Source organism: Trachurus trachurus, assembly GCF_905171665.1.
Source record: "Trachurus trachurus genome assembly, chromosome: 11".
Classification (NCBI taxonomy): Eukaryota; Metazoa; Chordata; class Actinopteri; order Carangiformes; family Carangidae; genus Trachurus; species Trachurus trachurus.
The window spans coordinates 20,633,101-20,655,914 of record NC_139904.1 but is presented as its reverse complement, the minus strand read 5'-3'; the positions used below and the strand labels follow the sequence as shown (position 1 = coordinate 20,655,914).

General features: G+C 43.5%; 1 protein-coding gene across 3 annotated transcripts; it reads right to left on the bottom strand.

Moving 5' to 3' along the window:
- Nucleotides 1-849: 849 nt before the first annotated feature.
- hycc1 (hyccin PI4KA lipid kinase complex subunit 1) lies at nucleotides 850-20,660 on the bottom strand. 3 transcript variants are annotated; one of them, XM_083981977.1, is made up of 13 exons: nucleotides 20,488-20,660; nucleotides 19,456-19,507; nucleotides 12,120-12,201; nucleotides 10,360-10,461; nucleotides 9,930-10,109; nucleotides 8,962-9,042; nucleotides 8,758-8,873; nucleotides 7,896-7,991; nucleotides 7,003-7,119; nucleotides 6,718-6,805; nucleotides 4,801-4,963; nucleotides 3,328-3,671; nucleotides 1,796-2,032 (listed from the first exon to the last, which is right to left on the bottom strand). In XM_083981977.1, exons 3-12 carry the CDS (start codon nucleotides 12,168-12,170, stop codon nucleotides 3,373-3,375), a joined length of 1,293 nt encoding a protein of 430 aa, XP_083838103.1. In that variant the 5' UTR covers nucleotides 12,171-12,201; nucleotides 19,456-19,507; nucleotides 20,488-20,660; the 3' UTR covers nucleotides 1,796-2,032; nucleotides 3,328-3,372. The 3 variants fall into 3 exon arrangements, with proteins under 3 accessions (XP_083838104.1, XP_083838103.1, XP_083838102.1); XM_083981976.1 differs by lacking the exon at nucleotides 19,456-19,507; XM_083981978.1 differs by lacking the exons at nucleotides 3,328-3,671; nucleotides 19,456-19,507 and having other exon boundaries at nucleotides 850-2,032.
- Nucleotides 20,661-22,814: the final 2,154 nt, after the last annotated feature.

Below are 22,814 nucleotides of genomic sequence, written 5' to 3'. Positions count from 1 at the left end.
TTTTTGGGGGGTACAAGAAATATCAGCATGTCTTGTGACATGATATGGTGAACAACAAGGAAGTGTAGAGGAAACACATCACCAAAATACTACATCAACATCTGGAATGGTGGGTGGATCTGAAAAGGGGGGAGATGCCTTGTTGCCCCAAATGCCGTCCCACTGCAGAAAACACAGGAATAGGTTCATTTACAGTTTTGGTCAAGTTAACAAAACTTTACTTAGGAGGTATTGTACTATTTTTTATTTTTGTGTTAAAGTTGGTAGCAAGTCCATTCGGTTTTTAATTTTTGGATTGATGACTAGTTAGAAAAGTCATAGGAATCGCATGTAGCAACGAAGCATCTCCCTCTCACAGGAAAACAACACAGTTGAGAGTCAAAGCTCTCTTGTTCATTATAAGAAAATACCAAGGTTGAAAACACTTGTTCTTCAAGTGCAAAATCCAGTACTTAACAAATCACACACACCCATCATCCCCAAAATCTGACAGATCCTTGTCATTTGTGAGAGGTTGGGTTTTTATTTTTGCCATCAACTACACAGCAATTCAGGAAGGTGCTAGAGGAGCAATAGGGAAGGACACAAATATTGCCTCTTCGTCATGATAACAATACTGTGCGAATGTAAACATTAAAAACTGATTCGTATCATACTTATTTGATTTTGTGTGGTTGTTTTTCCAGATGCTTTAAGGGAAGAATGTGGAATTTCTTTAAAGAAGCACAGCTGTAACTGATCACTGACTGTCAAAAAAAGAAGTGTGAACAGAGGGAGTTTGGGTTATTTTCCCAAAATATGGAAAACACTGAAAAAAGTGAAATTTGTATTGCTATGGGAAGGGATGTATTGTTTTTTTTGTTTGTTTTTTAAAGTAGTAGAAACACTTGTTTCAGCTAGGATAATCATACCTTGTTCATTGTATCAATCAGCAGCCTTTATTCTAAAAACAATTGTACATACACATACAGTACACACACTCAAGCATGCTCACACATACTCAACATCTGCCCTCTGACAAACCTGGGCAAGGTCAGCATGGATGTATGGGAAAGCCATGCAGGGCAACAAATGCCAATTAAAATACTTTCCAAATACATTTCCACATAGTTTTTAGTAATGAGAGTTTTTTTAAGTGCACCCATTGTACGACAGGCCACTCTGCAAAGGAGTGCAGTTCTGTCCTGGCACAGCTTCACGGCAACAGTGCACTACTGAAAATCGGTGAAGCTGGAAGTGGTATCCTCGACATCCCGCCTCCATCAGGCCCAGAGGAGTTGAGTCTGCTAGAGGAGAGGAGCTGATGGTGCTCTGGATATCTGAGTGGAGGAGGACGACGACAGCAGGCTGGTTTACACCACACGGAATCAAAGACGTTAAAATGAAGTTACAGAGGAAACGGTGGGAGTTTTTGTTCATGTCTTTGTGGTTCTTTTGCAGTTGGCATGGCTTGGAGTTCCAGGTCACAGGTACAGGGTCAGAGGTGAGGGTTCAGGTAAGTCACAAAGGGTTCAAAGGTCAGAGCCAAGGTGCACGCTGATGCTGGGAGAGCGCTGCGTGTGGTTTGGCGTGGGACTCAAGTACCCCAGCCCCTCCTCCTGCAGGCTGCATGAGTAGCGACCGGCCTCGGAGGCGTTGTTGTGGTTGCTGGAGGGAGGGGCGTTGCCGCTGGCCACCTGCTCGAAGGAGCGGGAGAAGACGGCGCTGGCGGTGCGCGTCAGGCTGGTGAGAGCTCCTGCCTTGGGCACCGATTGGCTGGAGGTGAGCGTCAGTCTCTTGACGGACAGCTCTGTGTTTTCGCTGGCAGCCCGGCCCGTTATTAGAGGCCCCGCCTCCTTGTCCTTGTCCTTGCTGGTGCGCCCGCCGAGCCGACACTTCTTCATGGCCTTGGCCCCCAGGTTCAACGTGGTGACGCTGTTGCTGATAGTTATGGTGGGTGGGGTCATGTCAGGCCCCACCCCGCCTGGCCACACCCCTTCATCCACCTCCGAGATATCCATCAGCTCATCCGGGGAACCCAGATCCACTGCGTCTGTGAGACCGACAGACAGATGGGAGACAAAACAAGAAGTGAATAGAAAAACAGGAGCTTACCGAGCGAAAATACAACCTCCTCATCTGTCATCCAGCCCATCTGATCCAGTCAAATCATCACTTAAAATATAAAATCATAAAGTAACACGTTTAAAAGAATATATAGTCGGCACTCTTTGCATAAAAGTTGGGCTGGATGACAGAGGAGTTCTGTCACTGTCCAGCAGGTGGCACCATCACACTGTAACCTCAGCTAACAACATCTTTTAAGTTCCAGTGCAGCACACATGTTAGGATAACCAGCAGCACCTGTGAGACAACAAGTCAGAGGCAGAGGGGTGCATGTTTTGTCCCAAAGCCAGGAGAGGACAGTGTCTAAGAGCACAAGCCTAGGAAAGACCACAAAGGGAAGGTAAAGGAAGGCAAAGGCAAAGTTCATCTTGAAATGCATTTCGCACCACTACCTCTAAAGACACGCACTAACGGCTTTTCTGCTTTCTTCAAGACATGCATCCACAAGCCATCCGAGTAGCCACACACGCACAAATGCACACTTCTGATTTGATCTATCACTGGAACAGAACACCAGTAAACAGCTGGTCAACAGACTGATAGGCAGGTCCTTTTATCATCATTTCATGGTCAGATTGTGTTCCCTGTTCAGAGCCACTGGGACAAGCCTTTTGCTTCAAATAATTCAAAGACCTGCATATCTTTCCTCAGCTCCTACAGTAGCTACCGGTCAGAAGGAAGTAATCTGTCTCCAAGTGCAACCCAGGAGTAACGTGTTGTCGAGGCGTACCGAGATGTGCTGTACAGACACACAAAAACTCACTGATCCCACCAGTTAAAAAGGAGTCAGATGTCTAAACAACACTGGATTGTGAATCAAGGCCTTCCTGTTATCAGTACTGTCATAAATTTACAGTATGCTTTTTGTTTAACTGATGTTCTGCTTTTTAATTTGAGCCTCTTAATATTACTCGGTGTAAAACACATCCCATCATTTTTATTATGTGATTAAGCCAAGCACATTTCATTATTATGAGATTATTTATCTGCCATTTTGTTAGATCTTCAAGTCATTAATTAGATTTTAAGGAATCTCAGCAGGAGATCATCATGAGGAAGCTTTAGCCACAGAGGAGAGTAAATGAATGAATGACATCAGATAGACATATGAGAGGAATAGTGCAATTAGGCGAAGAGAGGGTGGTGGAGCCCAGTGCAAAAAAGGTAAAGGGGGAAGTCATCATGCAGCTTTTTCAGACCACGCCCCCCGCACACGGTTACCTAGGTTACCCCGGGAGCGGGGCAGGGGGAGGGAGGGGCAGGACCTTAGTACTGGCTCCTCCCTGTGGAGGCCGACCCAGAACCCTCATTCTCCACCATTCGCCTCACAGACTTCTGCCTCCTGACCTCCTGACCCCGCGTGCTGGAGTCATGACCTCGGGGGTCCATGCTGACCTCAGACGTGGTGCCCAACATGTCGCCATCAGGCTGGGCGCGACCGTCAGAGCGTGGCCTTAGGGAGTCTCCGTTGGGCATTCGCTCGCCGCTCACGCCTGTCACACTGATCTCGGGGATAGCCACGCCCCCCAGAGCAGCCTCACTGTCTACACTCACCTCCTGGGACTCTGGTGGTGGGGGAGCATGTCGGGGGGGTAATTGGACAATACATAGACATATATATACACACACACACACACACACACAAAAATGGACAAGACACAGAACACACATCATGCACACGAGACAAACAAAAAGACGGCCATGTGCACAGGCACACACGACCACAGCAACACAAGACACAACAGAGGTAATCAATGTAATGGTAGAAAAAATAAAAAGAGAAAAATCATATTGATCAGAACATAACACATGGTCAAAATACATGCAATGTGGAGATGAATGTGAACACAGTATTTGAATGGAATCACATTTTCATACAGGTCACCACCACTGGCCACTACATGTGAATTAATGTTTAATAGTATTTTCCTCAATCATTTGCCCATAACAGAAGCTTTATGCATAAACAAGAAGCTCTGATAAGGGCATCAATGAGCAGGATCCGTGAGATGAAAAAAGGGTAATTAGGCTTGTGATGAAACCTACCCATTAAACAAGCTGAAGGCTGTAATTTACCTGCCTCTTCTGTACTCTGGGAAACGAGCGACTAAATCCTGAAATCGCACGCAGACTGTCTTTTATTGTTGCTCTTTTGAGTCAACGACGGCAAAATTTCAGTTTCTGCCATCTAAATATTGTAGACTGAAACTACACACAACATGACATTCACCAGACACTGCAGCTCGTACTGTATTATGCTATGAATACCTGTTCTGTGGTTTCCTGTCTTCTCCTATCTGTCAAATAAGGTTCATGTGCTGTGTTGAGTCTGTCTGGCTGCATCTCTCTGAGCACTCTCAATGAGAGAAAGGAAATTATATTTTTGAATGAGGATGTTCGAAGAAAGTAGACAGCGAGGAAATGTCATGTGTGGGATGACAACACTTGTGACCACAGGACATGAAAAATGATATATGAAATGAAATGGTGAAATGAGGTGATCTAAACCTCATGCTCTCTCCTGTGGTGTGGATTTAGTCTTCAAACAAGCAATCCTAGTTTTCATTCGCCCACAAAAATGTGATTCAAATTGCAAATTGTTTACAGAAAAGTGTGAAACCACATGTTCCCGGGGTCACCCTCCGATAAATATGTCCCTACGTCCTGCTTTTTTTCTCCGAGTGTGCGTCTTACCGTGTCTCTTCCAGCGGTGTCCCCTGATAGAGAGGGAGGTGACAGCATTTCGGGAGATCCTGGAGGAGGTGGGTGTGATCTCCACCTGGATACTTCGCGCACCTTCCTTGTTGTTACTCTTCAGTGCTGCGCCGTGGAGTGCCTGCTTGATGGCGTTACCCACCTGAGGGCGAGGAGAAGCACAAAAAGCACTGTTTAATACTGTAGTTTCAGAGGACAATAGGGGCATTTGCATAAAAGACCCTCTGCCAGTGAGGAACTGAACCAGCCTGCTGAATGATTAGCAACGGTTAGCAACCAGGAAATGGTTGACAACCAGGCCATTCTTTGTTGCTTGCAAAGACGACCTCAATGTACACGCTTCAAGTCCCTTTTGTGAATGGAGCTGTCAACTGTCATTTACATTTATCTGATCTGTCCCCACAATAATCTGTATCAGTTCAGGTCATGAAGAATAGCCACTCTACAAGTTGTGGTACTAACCCTATTTTAGGGGTGATCAAAAAAACAAAAATAACAATTTGAATATGTTGGCAGATGTTGCATTATGAGTCACGATTTCATTTGGGGATTATACCGAACATATTTCATCACATCTGGAGGATATGATTTTTTTTAACCCTAATCCTAACCCACCACAGTGTGTATTTTTGGTTTTGTTGTGACACTTTCTATTGTGAAGTCTGAGGAAGAGCCTGTCAGCTCCAAACGTTACTGAATAAATATCCTAAAGGGGAGTTTAATGTTGTGTGGATCTCTTTGTTATTTTATTACACATTCTATCTTCATCAAAAAATTGCAGCACCTGTGCTTTGCATATCATACTTTACACATATAATATAAAAACAATTCTTCATAATAGGTTATTACATTTATATGACTATAATCAGTATATACATGCATCAGTGAAAACATCGTAGTCCTGTGTAGTAAGTACAAGTAGAGAAAAACAGATGATGCAAAAAGAGCAAAGAGTAAAAGCAGTGGACCAGTTCCTAGAGTCTGTAAAGGCAGCATTTCTGATACTAGTGAGTTCAGACCATGTAACTGAACCAGTGACATCTGATCAATAATCCCATATCCACCTGATTTATGCAAAGGGATGAAACTAAAAGCTTGACACCAACTGCCTCAGTTACACGGACTGGTGAAATAGGAACACACAAGTCTTTGTATTTCACTCTACATAACACTATTTCACAAGTCCTGATATAATAGCCACTTGCACTCCTTGGAAATTCTCAAGCAGCATTTGCAATAATGATCATGTAACAGCTGGGTAGGTAACATGAGGTACACAGCATCATAATCACCACCACACAACATGTCTTTTGTCTGCGCGGCTCCAACACATTGGTCTCATGAGGGAAACGTCACCAAGTTATGCTAAGCTAGCAGCCACCTGGTGCAGTTCACTCCAACAAGTAAACACAAATAAACACTGGACAATACTGATACTCCACATCAGAGTGTGTGTATTCATGGCATTTATTTATCCACAAAGCCGTTTCTTTATTTAAAAAAAAACAAAAAAACTGACACCGCTCTTAATATTGTGTGTTTTGATTGTTGCAGAGGTACACCTTGACTTGTGTAGTAATACTGTGACCCTCGGTTCAATCCTCCACTCCCTGGACCTCAAGGATTACAGCTTAACGGAGCAGAGAGGAAAGCATGTAAATAATCTAGTGGGATTACACTCTGCTTGCAGACTCTGACACACACACAGGCTAACACAATACAGCATAGTGTGCCGTGTATGAATCAAAACCACAAGCCAGCATGTGCGTCTAAGTCACATGCTCTCTCGGGCACACGAATGCACGCACACACACATACACGCGCGCACATAGCAGGTCCACAACCTAAACAGTACAGGGAGATGTGATAGTAGCAAAAAAATATTATTGTACCCACCAGTAGAGCCTCGGGGAACAGCTCTAGCTGGGCTCGATACAGAACGTCATCCAGTGCTTTCGATCCCAGTTCCACTTCCCCGTTACACCTACACACATGCACAAACACACACACAAACATGTTACATTGGTAGATGCTCCTTGAAACAGTAAACACCAGTCATTTCTGAGACTTAAAAATTAGGAGTTGTGGCACAATAGGAACCTGAGGACATGAAACATTTAGTTGAAACAGTGGGGCTGTGTTGGCGTGTGTGTGTGTGTGTGTGTGTGTGTGTGCACTCACAAGGCGTAGTGTATACCCGTGATGAGCTGAACCAGGAACTCTGATGTGACCGTCAGTCGCGTGCTGATGCCTTTGTAGCGCCGGATCTGTTGCCGTGGGTAACCGCATATACACACCCTGGAGGACGACCAATAAAAATCCAAAAGGGAAGTTTGTATCGGTGTTAACAGGGAAGCTGGGACTGAGCCATTTAGCTGCATCTCCATTAGGGGAATTTACTTCTCTGTGGCAAGCAGATATAAAGCTCAGTAATGAGCAAGTAATGGCTGACCATAAACATACAAGCACATGAACACACACACAAATGAATGCCACAAAATGATTTATTCATGGTTTTCTACATTACCCACAGCATTTACAAATATTTAATAACTTCAGAGCATAAACAGTAAATGGTTAATTATTTTCAATCATATAGTTCTCACATGCTGAAGCTGCAGGAGTCACTATGTTCACTATACAGTTAGCAAATACACAGCAAAATGTAGAGGGGGGAAATCTAAACTGATGACTTCTCTTTAGCTCTGTGCTTATCAGACCAATGCTCAGCTGCAGTTGGCAGATTACCAAAATCACTGGGCTGAGCTGGGATGTGTGTACATCACAGCTCTTTGCCGAATAGCGGTATCTTGGCTCTCGCTGGCAGCAAAGTCTATAAGAGGATCAGATAAGCAAGAGCTTGCAAAACTATGTGTGTGTGTGTGTGTGCATGTTTGGAAGTAGTGTCCTTAAAAATATCAGTACTTTGTGACGCAAAGGTCACAAAGTATGAAATCAGTTTTTCTTGGCACAGATTAATTCCTCAAGGCCTTAATGATAAGGTGAGCCGTGGTTTGCTACCGTACAGCATGTTGGGATATGCTGAGATTTCTGTGTTTATGTTTGTGTTTCACCTGGAGCTGAGCTGGCAGAGCGACTGGAGGGAGGTGGGGCACATGTAGCTGAGAGCAGAATTGTAGCACAGCAGCAGGAAGGTCAGCACGTCGAATCTTAAAAACATAAACACACGCTTAAATAGCAGGTAAATAAATAAATAACGTGACATACGAACCAAAACTTACATGGCAGAACTTTCCAGCTACAGTTATGCTTACAATACAAACAGTCCAACAAAGGGGACAGATTATCTTTAAAAAGCAGGCAGACTTGTTTTGTAACATAAAAAAAAGAATTCTTCGAGCTAAAAATAAAAAACATCCATCACCTATTTTTAAATCTATCTAGCCAGTCTGAAAAAGTTTAAGAAAACAGGAAAGTTGAGGATGTTGAACTCAAACCGCCGCGACCTTTAGAGTCTGTCTGCAGTACAGCCTCATTACAGTAATTTAAGAAACACTAACAGCCATCTAACAACTTCAAACGCTACGAAACAAAGACAGCTGCCACAGGCCACCGCTGAAGCAAACACACCATAAAATAATTGGCCACAGTAGGAGCTGAACTCACCATCACCACACAAGTCTGATTTTGAGGATAAGATGTTCAAAAGCTGCTAAAAATGTCAATAGTTTTACAAGTGCAGAGAGTTTTTCTATCAACATTTGGTGAGTAAACCTGTCAGTGCTCCTTTGCCAGAGTGCACATCCTCCTTCATGGGTGTTTCTATTTCGGTGGCTGGCTGGTGTTCGCTGCCAATTCAGAGCAGGCAGACCGACAGCCTGCCCGTGTTAAAACGAGCACAATCTCCTCTCTGCCCGACACGCCCCCACCCGCCCTGATGACTTTAAAACAAGCGCGCCCATTGAGTGTCTTTACCTGTTCTGTGCCGTGAAGGTCTCTCTCTGCAGGTGTGGCCCGCTGTACACCACCCTGCTCAGGCCATGGTTGGCTAAAGCGCCTTCGGTGAGGGCCATGGAGCCAATGGCTGAAGGCTGGCAGTGAGAGGAAGTCGTTTTTATATTTACGTTTTTTGCAAAAGCACATTAAAAAGGTGTGTGTGCGGTTGAATGTGCTTCTCACCTCGTGGTACACTGATGGTTTGGAGAGGGAAGGGACGGTAAAAGATAACACTTTACTTTGTCCATCTTTATCAACTATTTCCTGCGAAAGAAAAAGACAGGAAGACAAAGAAATAATGTTTCTGTCAGCGAGAAAAAACAAGCTTTTTTTCCCCTCTGTCATAAACCTCTGAAGAGCGTGTGCTTATCTCTTCAAGCACACTCATCTGTTATGTGTGGGTGTATGTGTGTGGACCTCAGGGTCTGCGTTTCCTCCGCTCATTCTGTTGGTGTGTATTTGTGGGCGTGTGCTGTGTGAAAAAAAAAGCACGCAACAAACTCCAGGATTTTGGTGTCCCCTGTGGGCATGTTAATGTCAAAAAGATTAATGGAAGCCAGGCAGTGTGTTGAGTGACAGCTGACCTATTCTGCTATTCAGACAGGAAGTAAGGGGGCACTGCGCCGTGCTGATAAATAGATCACCCAGAGCCAAAATGGATGAAGACAGAATCTAACAAACTGCAATAATTACCAGCACTGGCATCTCTGTGGGGTATTTAGTGACAAGAAGCAACTCATCCATATAATATACTTGCAAAATCACTATCTTTCAGTTCCCCTATTTGTTACCCACACTTCTTGTGACTCTCCATGCGTAGCTGTTACTTTCTGCAGAAAGGGCAGAAAGTAATTGTTTGAAACACATGACGCAGCTCCCAGAAATAGTTGAGAGGTTAAGTCCCCGGCCTCTGAAACGGCATGATTACTTCCACTTGTTAAGGATCAGGGACTTTTCCTCAGTTTGCACTCATACTGGAAATATTTCATTGTCATTACCAAGAACAGCTCTCTGTTACTGATAATGAATGAAAAGGATCAGCTGTGACATAGGAATGTGGTATTGAAAATGTAAACAGGGACACTCACGCATACACGCACACATGCACAGACCCCATCATCCCCCTCCCCACCCAACCCCCTGCCCCCTACCAGGTTGTAAATGCCCAGCAGCAGGGCCTCTATGCAGCCGGAGGTGTGGGGATCTCTGGCTGCGCTGACGGACAGGAGGCTCCACAGGAGCTCAGGCAGGAACTGTAGCGTGAACCGCTGCAGCTGTGGCTCACCGCTCCGGTAAAACTCAAACAACTGGTGACACACTGGCTCCAGTAACTGTGGGGAGAACAGATGAAGCAAAATTCATGCACACACACACACACACACACGGTTACATCACATCAGGCTACAAAAATTGGCAGGCAACACTTGCCCCTGCAGCCGTAAAGAAAATGTTGTATTTGGCAATTATGGTTCCACAACAATATAACGACATGGGAAACGTCAGAAAGTCAGAATAAAGCAAATGTCAATCTCTAATGTTTACATAAAAACGTCAAGCATTACAGTGTGTGTGTGTACATACGTCACTGTAGTTCTCTCGTATGACCTTGTAGAGAGCGGGGACCAGAGCACCTTTGTCTCTTAGTGAGGCCGCATAGGTGGACACAGCACTGTCAGGGAGGGTCTGAAAAACACAAACAGTTGAAGTTTGAAATAACTGAGACTAAAGGCCTACCAGCACTCTATGAATAACACAGCATGGTCATTTGAGAGGGGACTGTGGAATAGCCAAACATTTACCGAAATGTGATCTGATCAAGCTTGGCATTTATGCAGTTCAGATATCATTTGAAACCAATAAATCTGCTTAATATTATGACTGTTGCTGAATGAAATAAACAAACATCAATGACAGTGAGTGAATCAACAGTGCATCATATCTGTTGTAACTGGAGGCAGAGCGCTCCAAGGTGACTGCACGCAGAGACGAAGAGTGATAATATCTAAAGCAGAGATGTTCCAATCTCATTTTTTCCTTATCGAGCATGACCCAATACCAATGCAACAACATTTACAAAAGGCATGCTACTAACCCTGTATGGATGTGGTATTATTTCTGCTGTTGTTGTATGGCATCGCTCAGCTTAAACCCTTTGTAAAACATAGGCTACTGCGCAAATACTGTAAATGAAAGCCATGGAATCTCTCTGTATTGCAGTAGAAACAGCTTATAGTGATCACAGTCACAGGCATCAACCGCTGATATGGCTCAAAAGCTTGGGATAAAATCTCTCTCATACATTTGATGATTCAGTAATTGGCTTATAGTAATCAAGTAATCCACTTACAGTGTTTATTTAGGGTCTTTAACATATGGAAAAAGAAATTAGTGTAACCTCTGCTACTGCAAACTGTCACATGCTCAGGCCCTCCGACCTATTTCGTCTCTTCCCTCATTTCAACGTGTGAGTGTGTATCTCCATGGCAAGTCGCAACAATTGGCCAAGTAACATCACATGATGAATGGACTTAAATCTTTTACATTTTAAAGGCTAAAATAGCAGCACCAGTTAAAACAGAAACAGTCCATCAAATTTTAATAATTCTCAATAATTTATAGGTTTTAGGTCTGGGCAGGACAGCATCTGGATCTGGACCCGGACTGCGGTCCACCTATTATCAGCACATTGAGCTACTGCTACTACAGCTACTGTATGTCTGAAATCAATTCCTTTTCACTGCTCCCAGCGGCTGCACAGTACAACCTCTTGTGTAGGATTCTGCGAAGAAGATCTGATTTCTGGGGAAACATGTCATTTTATCTGGGCGTAAAACTATAAAGTTCATCAATACATGAACTTGTATTGAATAGATGCATAGACTAGACTTGCATACCCTCCAATTCCCTATCCAGAATTTGAGGCAGTATCTGAGTCATTTTAATTACTGGTACCAGAATTAGAACTACTCAAGAGTCTAAAGCAGCTGCATGTTGATGTGGCTGCTATAGAGGTCATCTTCACTGAGAGTGTTTGACAGATGGGTCATCATATGTTCACTAAGGAGAATCTCATCTGCTCTTTCATTACACTTCGCCGAGCCTGAGCTTTGGTAGGAGTCAAGTATTGTTGAGTCCTCGTGTTTGAGTAGGAGCGTGCGATTTTCTAGGAATAAAGCACTTCAGAGAATGTTTGTTTACGTGTGTGGAGGAGATTCTGCCAAAATGCAGCAGCAGATATGATACTGCACGCTCGCTGATCAGGGGTACATGCTTTTTAACATTGCCCCCCCCTCCCCCCAAAAAAAACAAAAAAACATGCACATGAATACACACAGCAGTACCTTAAATTCTGACAGCCATTCCTCCACCACTCCTTGGTCCATAGCCAACATGTTCCCTCATCTGCAGTGGAGTCACCTCTACCTAAGAGAGAAACACATACAGTATAAACACAGTGAACATTATTATTGACACATAGCAAATAAATGGAGCAATTTCTCCCTCTCTCTCTCTCACACATACACACACGCAATTACAGTTTGAATGAGGTCCTCTCATGTGTGTGCCTTCTATTGTTTTGTATCCTGATAAAAATCTTCTATTAGAAATGACAAACAATGCCATAGCGGCGGTGCACGCTGAGTGTACATGCTGCAGGCATCAATACTCCACAAAGAAACACAAGTCTCTCCTTCCCCCGGCTCTCCTCCTGTTTCCCTCTCATTCCTCTCTAGACATACACCTCTGCAGCATGCAGAGTACCTAACCTATTCTCAACTCAGGCTGGCAAAACGAAAAATCACCCACACAGAGAATCCTGGCTGGCTGCACTGCTGAAGCACTGATGAGAGGGAAGAAAAGAAAAATGTGGCACAGCAAGATTTAGATGCCCGATGAACAGGCTGTACAGTTCAGACATCTTTAAATGCAGACGGACAGAAAACGAGGCTCTTGAATGCAGTAACTTACATCTACTCAAGGTGAAATTAATTCTCTGCTTCTCCCATCACCGTTTTTTTTTTATTTTTCCGTTCCCATCAACACAGATGTTTGTATCGCCTGCGTCCCGCCTCTCTTCTTCTAGACACTTTTTTTCCACTCAACCTCCAATGTTACCCTATCTTCTCATCTCTTATGAATAATCCATCTTGTAATCAAGAAACAATGCACATCCCTGATTAATTAATCATCACTTGTGATGGAGAGAACAATTAAATAGGTTATGTTGTTTATGGAGCAACAACAACTGAGAATTTACAGCCCGGCCAGCTGCTCTGAGAGATTGCTAAACAGCTCAATGTAAAGGAAGACACACTCCTCAGCAATACCTGCTGGTGGCGCTCCATGGAGAGTCAGAGGATAACCTGTCAGGATTTATCCTTTGAGGACTATAGATGTCTCTCATAGCTATCCATACAATAAGTGCATCATTGTTATTTCAGTTTGAGCCCAACGGCCCAACACTGCCATTCCTATGACTAGTGTGGCTAAAAATATTCACCAGCTCCAATGTCATGTAACAATGTTCTGCTTTTCTCTTGGTTCATACATGTTTCTAATTCTAAACATACCAAGCAGGGATGCACGATAACTATCGGTACAGATAATTATCAGCAAAATACGGTACACAGGTAAGTCAGGTAATGTACGTGGAATATAATTAAAAATTTTTGACAATTATAATTAGCCAACGTTACCTTGATTTCTTTCATTATTATCAGTCTGTTTGGCCCCTAAGTTGATTTGAAACAATAATAAATGTTGATTTTTTTAAGATAACTGTTCTTGTTTTTGTTGTGATTACAGTAGTGATGTCAGTTATATTATTTTGTTAAGTCAGAGGCAGAGCTCTAGTGTTTACTTAATCTTTACTCACTACATCTTAGCCTTTCTTGAACCTCAGGTGTGTGTATAAACTATCAAAAATGTTAATTGGTATTGGCATCGGTTATGAGAAGCAGTAAGTTATCGGGTATCAGTGGGAAAAAAAAAAACGGTTATTGTGCATCCCTAAATAACAAGTTATTTGCAGACAATGCCTTTGGCTATAGAAAACTGTCATGGCCACCTTTCATGTTGGTATTCTACAGCTCAAAACAAATTATTCATCATAAATTAATTTGAAAAAATAAAAAAGTATAGTTTCAGTCTTAGATTTCACACATACTGCTGTCACCTTAACCAGCTCTGCAATATGAGTGACAGAACTGACAGCTAAGACAATGTGGCAGACTGACCGAGACCTACAGCATGCTTTCTTCTTCCCAGGATGTCTCTTTGCACGCCTGATTAATCATCCATTTTCGACTAGCAGTCTCTTTAACTGCGGGGTATGATGTCGTGTCTGTTGTCGTGTCTGCATTCTAAAACAGTGCAAGGCTGAATTGGCAGTTGAATGCAGAGAAAGAGTCCATGTTTGGTGTGTCTGGTAACAGAGACTAAGAAAAAAAAAAGAGGGAGAGAGGAAGTGGAAGAAGTCCTTCTATGTGCACACTTGTCATGCAGATAACGTCTGCTCGGATTTTGCCTTGAATTTCGTCTTCCAAAAGTCTCCCACTTTCAAAATGTCACTCGGGGGGGATCTCACGCACACACATCTGCATGCACACACTCCAACGCACAAACACACCTCACATCTTCAGCTGACAAACATGCAAAGCAAATATTCCAAAGATGTTCTGGAGATGAACTCAGACAGCATTCATACTGTATATCATAGGATCCATATTATCTATTCATGTATGCATGACGCAAAATTAAAAAATATGTCACTGGTTGTTTTCTTGTCTTTCCTGTCCTGATTCAGCCTCCTCTGTCCCTCCGCACATCCTCCCACACTACATCATTTTTCTCTCCCCATCTTGCCTGCCTCTTAATCTGTCTTTTCACATATCAAAAGGCTTTTATTACATTTTGTAGGATTCTTGTGCTTGGTCTCTCAATGGCAGCCAGGTGTCTATTTATGGACTGTACCAATGACAAGAATGACAGGGCGAGCAGGGGGGGGGGGGGGGGGGGGCAGTGACTCATGAAATGGGGAAGGATTATAAAGCAGAATAGCCTCCATTTAGAGAAATTAGTCCTTTGTGGCGGTTATGCTGGCGAAGACGAACAAGGAGGACGGCAGTGTCTAAAGCCTGTGCGTTTTAATGGCATGCTGGCTGAATAAAAATAAATAAATAAAGGCTGTGATTAGAGTGTGGATGAGTCAGTCCTGTAAGAGGAATGGATTCTCCTCCTACAGAGTCACTTTTAACCCGTCAACTCTGTCCACGCTGGCGTCTGGGGCATGACATCTGGATCCAGAATAAGATACCTGCAGACCAAAACCAGCAGCTGCCTGCCACACACACACACACACACACATCACCTACTCCTGCGATATTCTTCGCCTTCTGTCTCAGCAGCGAGCAAAGAAAGATTCTGCAGTGTGACACTAAAGGCAGCAGAAGAGGATAGACACTTGGTACAAAGTTAAAGGGATAGTTCAACATTTTGGCAAATTGGCCCATTGCTATATTCCCTCTGGTCATAGCAGTAGGTTTGTTACCTTATGCTATGTTTAGAATGGTAAATTCATGCAAACCGCTGATGCGCGTTTCCGTCAGGGGCAGTTTTTCGGCAAGCAGTCTCTGCATTTGCCTCAAAAACAACTCTGTCTTGTAAAGTTCCGTTATTATCTCATAGCGTGGTGAATGTGCAGGTCGGATTGGATTGTGTTTTTGATGAGTTTGAAACCAAGAAATCCCATTAGCCTCCGTAGCGTAGCTCTGAGCAGCTGTCGGCTCTGCTCCGCTGTTCTAAAAATAGCTTGCACCGACAATTAAAGGTAACGAACCTACTCCTAAAACTATAGGGATTTGCCAAAAATGTTGAACTATCCCTTTAAACTATCAAAGTTGTCAATTTAAAATCTGTTAGGTAGATACTTGTGAAAGGTGCAAAAATGAAAAGTGTTCAGATTTTTACAAAATAACTCAACTTTTCATGCTGTCAATGATTAGACAGGATCATCATAGTTACAGAAATGGAAGCAAAGCAAGTTTTATGGCATCTATTGTTGTCTGCCATCAATTATTTTCACCAATCACATACGTGTGGAACATTTTTCTAGTAATCTAATTAGCAAGGTACCATACTGTGCAGGTGTGTAGCTATTGATCATTTACATCTCATTATTTACTGTTGAGGTTTAATCCTCTAGAGCAGGATGTCCCTGTTTGCTTGTATTGTAGACAAGCACAAAATATAGATACACTTGCATGCACATTAGTGCAGCACAATACATCTTTGCCAATGGTTTCACACTGGCCCACTGATCTACAGGTGGTGGTAAGTAACACATTGTGGTAACACAGCGGTGTGCCAACAAAAAAAGGGCAGTGATGAGGAAGACTGCCAGAAAACAAACATGGGTGTAAACAAAGTAGGTTTCAAAATGTTTAAAAAAATAAATAAAAAAAAACGAGGAAGGAAATACTTTCAACACATTTGTCAAACCTCAAGGATTCAGACAATGTGTTTCGGTGAGTAACACCGAATATGAGCAACATTGTTTGTTGTTTTTATCTCCAGTTTAGAATAAGAAATGAGTAGAAGAAGCAAAGATTTGACTTGATGGCTTAATAACGGCTTCTTCAGATACGATTAGCCAAGATAAGGATACTGAACCCATAATTGGAGCTGCTTATCCATGGAAACAGAGATGATTCAAAGTGAAACTGCGAGAGAGATCGTGGTACAAACAGCACATATACTACATCTAGAAAGACTTTTCAGCTGTGTTGTTGACACGCTGCAGACAGACACAAGCAGATAGCCGGGGCAAATAAAAAACTAATTGCCCTGGGAGTACTCTATAGAGCGTAATTATGTTATTCGTTAGCCCTCTCTACGTCATTACGGACTCACAGATCATGACAGAAATCAATACAAGCCAGAGAGAGCACACAAATGACACAGCGGCTGGCGAGCTTCTTCCTATGCAGCTCAGCCATGTTGACCAGCACGAACACGCACGAGGATCAACCAGTTTTAGGGATAAGTGGCTGAGCAGGCTTGACAGGCACAACTAACAATCCAGTAAAGTGATGAGCAAGTACATGATCAATGCAGGAGAGAGAGAGAGGCAGAGAGGCAGGGAGAGCAGCGGGATGAATCGATGCCTAAATGAATAGAGGCCGAGATAAATGGATGTATAGAGAGGTGAGGGATAAAAGAGATTCATGACAACCCAAGGGATGGATAACTCAAGAAGAAAAAAGACCGTGGGGTCGACTCGGCAGATGAGGAGAGTTCATTAGATTTCTACCTGCGCTGCCGCTGGCAACCTCCCAACGCTGTGAAACACACACAATAAAACACACCCCTCTCTGTGAGCGGAACTACAAATAGGTCTAACCGGTCTGTTTACCAGCCTGGTTTTGACATACTCTGAGTTTTTCACTGCTGCAAAGCTCTGATGGAACAAACACCTTGATGGAACTACATGATAGAAAATGCATCATGCATTGCACAAGTGTATGTGTGCCTCCAAGTGTGTTTGTTCGGTGTCTTGTTTGACAAAACTTGTTCCTGTGAGCTAGCAAGTTGACAGTTCGTTCCTTCAGAATTTACACCCACGGCTCATCCTTCAACTCTCTCTCTCACACATACACACAGGACAGGCAGGCTGAATGACCTTATTCTCAACTCCTCCTCCTGAGGACGTCTTCCAACACAAACAGGTCTCCTTTGAGTTTACATTCCTAATCCTTGCTGTAAGTGTGCTTGCAAGCCCTGACAAGAGTTACCACAAAACACCTGAGGCAAACACAATATACACCGCAGACGGCCGCGGTGCTCGATGGCTGAGTGTGAACATACCTGACGTGAGAAACCTGTTGCAGAGAGGACTGAAGACTGAGTCCAAGTGAGAAAGAGTTAAAGGTAGGGGGGGGGGGGGGGGTTACCCACAAACATGTCCATCCCTCCCTGCTGATTACCTCATTTCCTATTACACATATGCTTCTCTTTTTTCAGGAAGTGAGTGGGCCAATAACAATGAAGGTCTGAATGGAGCGAAGAAAGAAAGGCAGACAGAGAGATGAAGTGGGTGGTTTTTGAGAGCGACAGAGCTGGCCCAGCTGCTTTTTCCTGTGTCATAGGGTGCAAGGCGAGCCACACTAACTACTAGTTAGGCTGATTACTAATCCCTCCAGGAATGAAAGCTATACGTAAAACAGGAGGGATGTGAAATCGATCAAATGAGCTGAAATGAACCTAAACTAGCGCCGTGTGTACAAGAGTGACTCAACTTTTCTACCGACACACCCAAACCACTAGCCGCTCAACTCACCAGTGTCAGAAACCTGAACTACAGAAACATGCCTCCACCCTGAATCTGTAACCAGCCGGTAACTGTCAACAAAGCACAAACAGTGACTACACACTTATTTCAACTTGAATGGAAGCAAAAGCCGCTGGGGAACTATTTTGAGGATCTGAGGGGTGTCCAAGTGAAGGGTGTAATGAGGTTATATAACTGGTCATAAAGGGCAGAGCATCTAAGCTCACAGCTTCGCCAGCCCCTGCTTGGAGCAATTTACAATGTTTGTCCATGTCCATTTGTCCAACATTTTGTTTGACGTTTCTCTTCAGTTTGCATCAAATCCTTATCACGCTGTCCGTTGCCATCGTCTTTATTTGGGCTATAGCTTGCCCTGTGGTTAACCCTGTTGCATCACTGCCTCCCACCTTGCTCTGCCCTCAGGTCTTCTTCAATAAGCAGGTTGCTTATAGCTTGAAGGAGAAGGGGGTGGAGGGGAGGTTCAGCTCTTCCTCTGTTTTCTTTCTCTTTTACACACAAACATGCAGAGCAGAGGGCCGCCTGCAGCTAAGCGGACATGACAACAGAGTCTGGTTTTGTGTGTGGTTTCTGCTGCCGAGGGAGACAGATAGAGAGATCTGACAGGGAGGAATCCTCTTATAGCAGCCTACGCTCTCTCCTCCTTTGCCTCTAAGCCAGTGATGCATCTTCTTTCCCTCCTCTCACTCTTCCGACTCCCTATCTTCCTGCAGCAAGTGAGTCGAAAGAGACCAATGGTTAATCTCACCGGTTTTTCAATTTCAGCACTCTTTCATCCTTGTCTCTTTTTTCTCTCTATCACAGCAGGCAGCTTTGATTGTGACAGTTGCATATAGCTTTCTCATAATTTATCAACAATAATCAGCCTTTGATCTTTCTAATACCACTTTCGGTGCAACTAATTAGCTCACTTCACTTTAAAAGATCTTTCATAAAGCTAACGGTATGCTACATCTGCTTACACCTGTGACTAGAACATTATGCTTTTATGAATACATATGTAATTCACTTACGCTCCGCTTGTGCATGTAGGTGCAGATTCAGACAGACAGTTTTACAGAAACAGTTTTTCACTGCTCAAATTGCTCATGAGACCACAGGGCATGGGTGACTCCTGCTGTGATGCTGGATGACAGCAGAGCCAGTGTGATCTTCCTGCTCCATGACCTGCCGGGCTTCAGAGTCAAAAAGCATTAAGAGGTCTGAGACACTAGCAGCCACGGATGCCACATATTAACAAGCATGCGCATACTCCTTCACGCATGCACACACAAACACACACACACACACACACCAGAATGACAGCACTTTAACAGAGCAGGATCACTCACCCAACAAACACATCAACCGCTGATGGAGGGGGGTGGGAAACCAAACCTCTCCCTTGTGACAAAGGCAAACACAGATATGTAAAGCAAAGGACAACCAAAATAAAAGCTTAATTAAACAACAGCTAGAAGCCTGGAGCCAAGCCTCCGTGAAGGACACAGAGTGTGAAACAGACGTTTTCCAACTTCTAACAGTATGTGTGTGTGTGTGTGTGTGTGTGTGTGTGGGGGGGGGGGGGGGGGGGGGGTTCATGTCATACAGCTGCTCTGTCATGGGGCTCTGCGGCAAAGCTTCACAATACTACCACACTCATACAGGAAACCCCTCAAATGGCTGAGTGGCACTGAGGAAGGCTGCATCACATGATAGTGTTTAGAAAAATCCCAACAACGCATTATCTCTAAAATACCAGTCTGCAGTGTGGCTGCCAAAGTGACTCACACATGCAAGGCGGAATATCACCTGAGGATCTTACCAAAGTCCTCACAGACAACTCAAGACACACACACACACACACACACACACACACACACACACACACAAAGTCGAGTACAAAGTCTGTGTACATTTGATAGATGTAAACCGAGTCGTTTACAGCAGCAAAATGGTTGCTATGAAAAGCTCGTTAACTTGGACATATTCCAGACTTCTCCTCTCGGCTAATGTTGAATGTGGTGTTATCTAAGTGGAAGTGTACCTGTCCTTGAGTGGTGCTAATAACCAGCTAGTTTACCACCCTGACGACTGGTCACACGGGCTACACAGTTAGACAACGTGAAATTCTGCCTCAACACACCGGTGGCTCAATGACAAACATTAGCTTTCCCGGTCGTCCAAGCTATTTCCAGTGTATTTGTTAAGCAGTTTCAGTCGGGAGAGTGTAAATTAATCCCCCCTCCCCGCCGCCGTCACACACTCTGTGTCGGCTTGCTGAATGACTTCGAGCTGTCACTGAGGGTTGCTTACAGATTAGCTAGTTAGCTAACGCGGCTAAGGCGCGACACCAACTAAACTGGGGAAGTTAGTTTACTTACTGGCATGCTATCTGTCAATATCCTGGTATCGCTGTCCTCTGCGCTTCCGACAAGGCGAGTAAACAGCTATCAGTTCGCTACTCAATAAATCTCCTCAATAATTCAACAACATCGGCTCCTTCCATCTTCATTACTTTCTCCACTCAGACTACCTTAGACGAGGGGGACACGGTTCGCCCGGAGTAACTGCGCGGCTGAGCCAATGAGGAGGCAGTATATAATCTAACTGCCACACCCCCCAGCCGCAGTAGCCAATCAGATTAGAGTGTAGGCTGCACGTTAATAATTTCCACGATCATGGTAGGTTGTCGCTGCCAGTCACTGCTCTTTGACAGCAGTGATCTACCATGAATGTTGGCAAATCAGTTCTTCTTTCTTTCTTTCTTTCTTTCATTAATATGAGAACATTTCAAGAATATCCCACAGCATATAAACTGCATTTGAATAATGTTTAATAATTAGAAACCTCTCTTTGATTTGTTTGATTAAAACAGTATATTCACATTTTAATTATGAACATAATTATTCCATTTGAACTATTTTGCTGAATACAGAATACATTGAATCTAGTCAAAGTCATTACATATTGTTAGGGTGTCTGGATTGAACATGTAAAGAATACAATTTAATTTAATTTGTTATATTTGCAGAACCTTTTCATTAGTACAGACTAACCCAATGTTCTCAGGTTTTATCCAACGCATCCTGAACACTTAATTCCAAATTAATCTGTAAAGCTTAAGGCCAAACCAGCACTCTGTCAGATAAATAATGCATGGCCACTTCACAATGACCTCTGGAACAATGGATTTTCCAAAATTAATTATCAAGATGGCATATGACCATGTGTTTGTTTGCTTTCACATCAACAGACACAGAAAAGCTGCCGTTTTTAATCAGTTAATAAATGCAATGGGGGCTTTTCTGGATAATAAGCAGCAAATCTGCTTTGTCTGAATGTTACAATAGCAAAAGGAGACACATGCAGTCACAACAGAACTCAAGTTGAGCTCCCATTGTGGCTGTAGAAGAGTATTGACCTGTTTATCCCAATAGAAGAAATGTAGTATCAAGTAGGCTGTCTAGTGCAGTTCAAAAGGACAAACCTAAATACTCCTGCATTTAGAACAATCTTTCCATTACTAATACATTTAAGTGACTAATTACATACAAGATTAAAAAGAATGTGATTCACTGATTATGTAGATACTCAGCTTCTGTTAATCTTGATTCATAAATGTAATATCTGAGACAGACTAAAGAAATATGAATCAAAGACAAGTCGTTACAATTGTAAAATGAGTCTGCAATGCCCCCTGATGGTAGATAATAACATTACACATATAAAGGAAAATTCCATTCTTCGCAGACAAATTTACAGCATTAAAAGTGAGTGCAAATCTCTGCTATATTCATTGCAATTTTGATAAAATACTAAAAGGCAGGCATGATCGCAAGTCCTCAAGTCCCTGTAACAAATGTGAAACAAGAAGCAGCAAAGGCTTAAAAAGCACAATGTGCAGTTTGCACCGTACATGAGTGAGTGACATTCTGTGTGCGTGTCATACTATCTTTTGTGTCACATTCACAGCATTCCTGATGTGGCTGCAGGTGCCAGGATATGAACACAGATTAGTGATTCTGATATGTTGCATGTTCACCAAGTGACCGTTGCTGGCTTTCCAACTGACAAGTTTATCAGGAAAAACAGCCCAACTGTTGGAAAAAGTGTTTTCTCTATAAGTATGGAACAATGTGCATACACTCTGTAAAGTCGGATCTAATTTGTGGATTTAAAAAAAAGGATCTATGAGTTAAAGCCTGCGATATGTGCAGCCTCGTTGAGGACTTCTGCAGCTCGTTCTTTGTATCGCACAGACAACTCCTTTGCCCTCCTCACTTCGCTCATGTTCTCCTCCAGGTTTGTCTTCAGTCTTCCGTGCTCCTGGTACGACGATGCCACCTGCTTAACTTGCTCAGCTATTTGATCCCTGCTGTGGTTCAGCCAGATGAGCAGTTCTTTCAGTGTGGTGCCCCTTGACATGGTGGCTCTGGCCCTCTCAGAAGTGCCCCTCAGCTCATCCCGAGCCAACCTCAGACTTCGAGGCAGCAGCGCCTCCCTGTGTTTTCCTGCTAACCCCATGGGAACCACACTGAGGAAGAAGTTGTAGCCATTCATCTTAAGGCAGACCTTGTATGTGGATTCTGGAGGAAGGGAGAGACTGAGTTAAACACAGGGGAAAGCAACAGAACAAACTGCTTTTGCTGTAGTGAAACATTTCCTTTACTGACAAGTAGTGTGGATTGAGCTCAGAGTCTGTCACTCA

What these genes read in the sequence shown, in the direction of transcription:
- hycc1 (XM_083981978.1), bottom strand. Translation starts at nt 12,170, where the DNA reads ATGTTGGCTATGGACCAAGGAGTGGTGGAGGAATGGCTGTCAGAATTT. An exon ending in AATGGCTGTCAGAATTTAAG is followed by an intron (nt 10,462 to 12,119) that starts GTACTGCTGTGT and finishes TGTGTTTTTCAG; the next exon opens with ACCCTCCCTGACAGTGCTGT. An exon ending in TGTTCCCCGAGGCTCTACTG is followed by an intron (nt 4,964 to 6,717) that starts GTGGGTACAATA and finishes CCTCGCCCTCAG; the next exon opens with GTGGGTAACGCCATCAAGCA.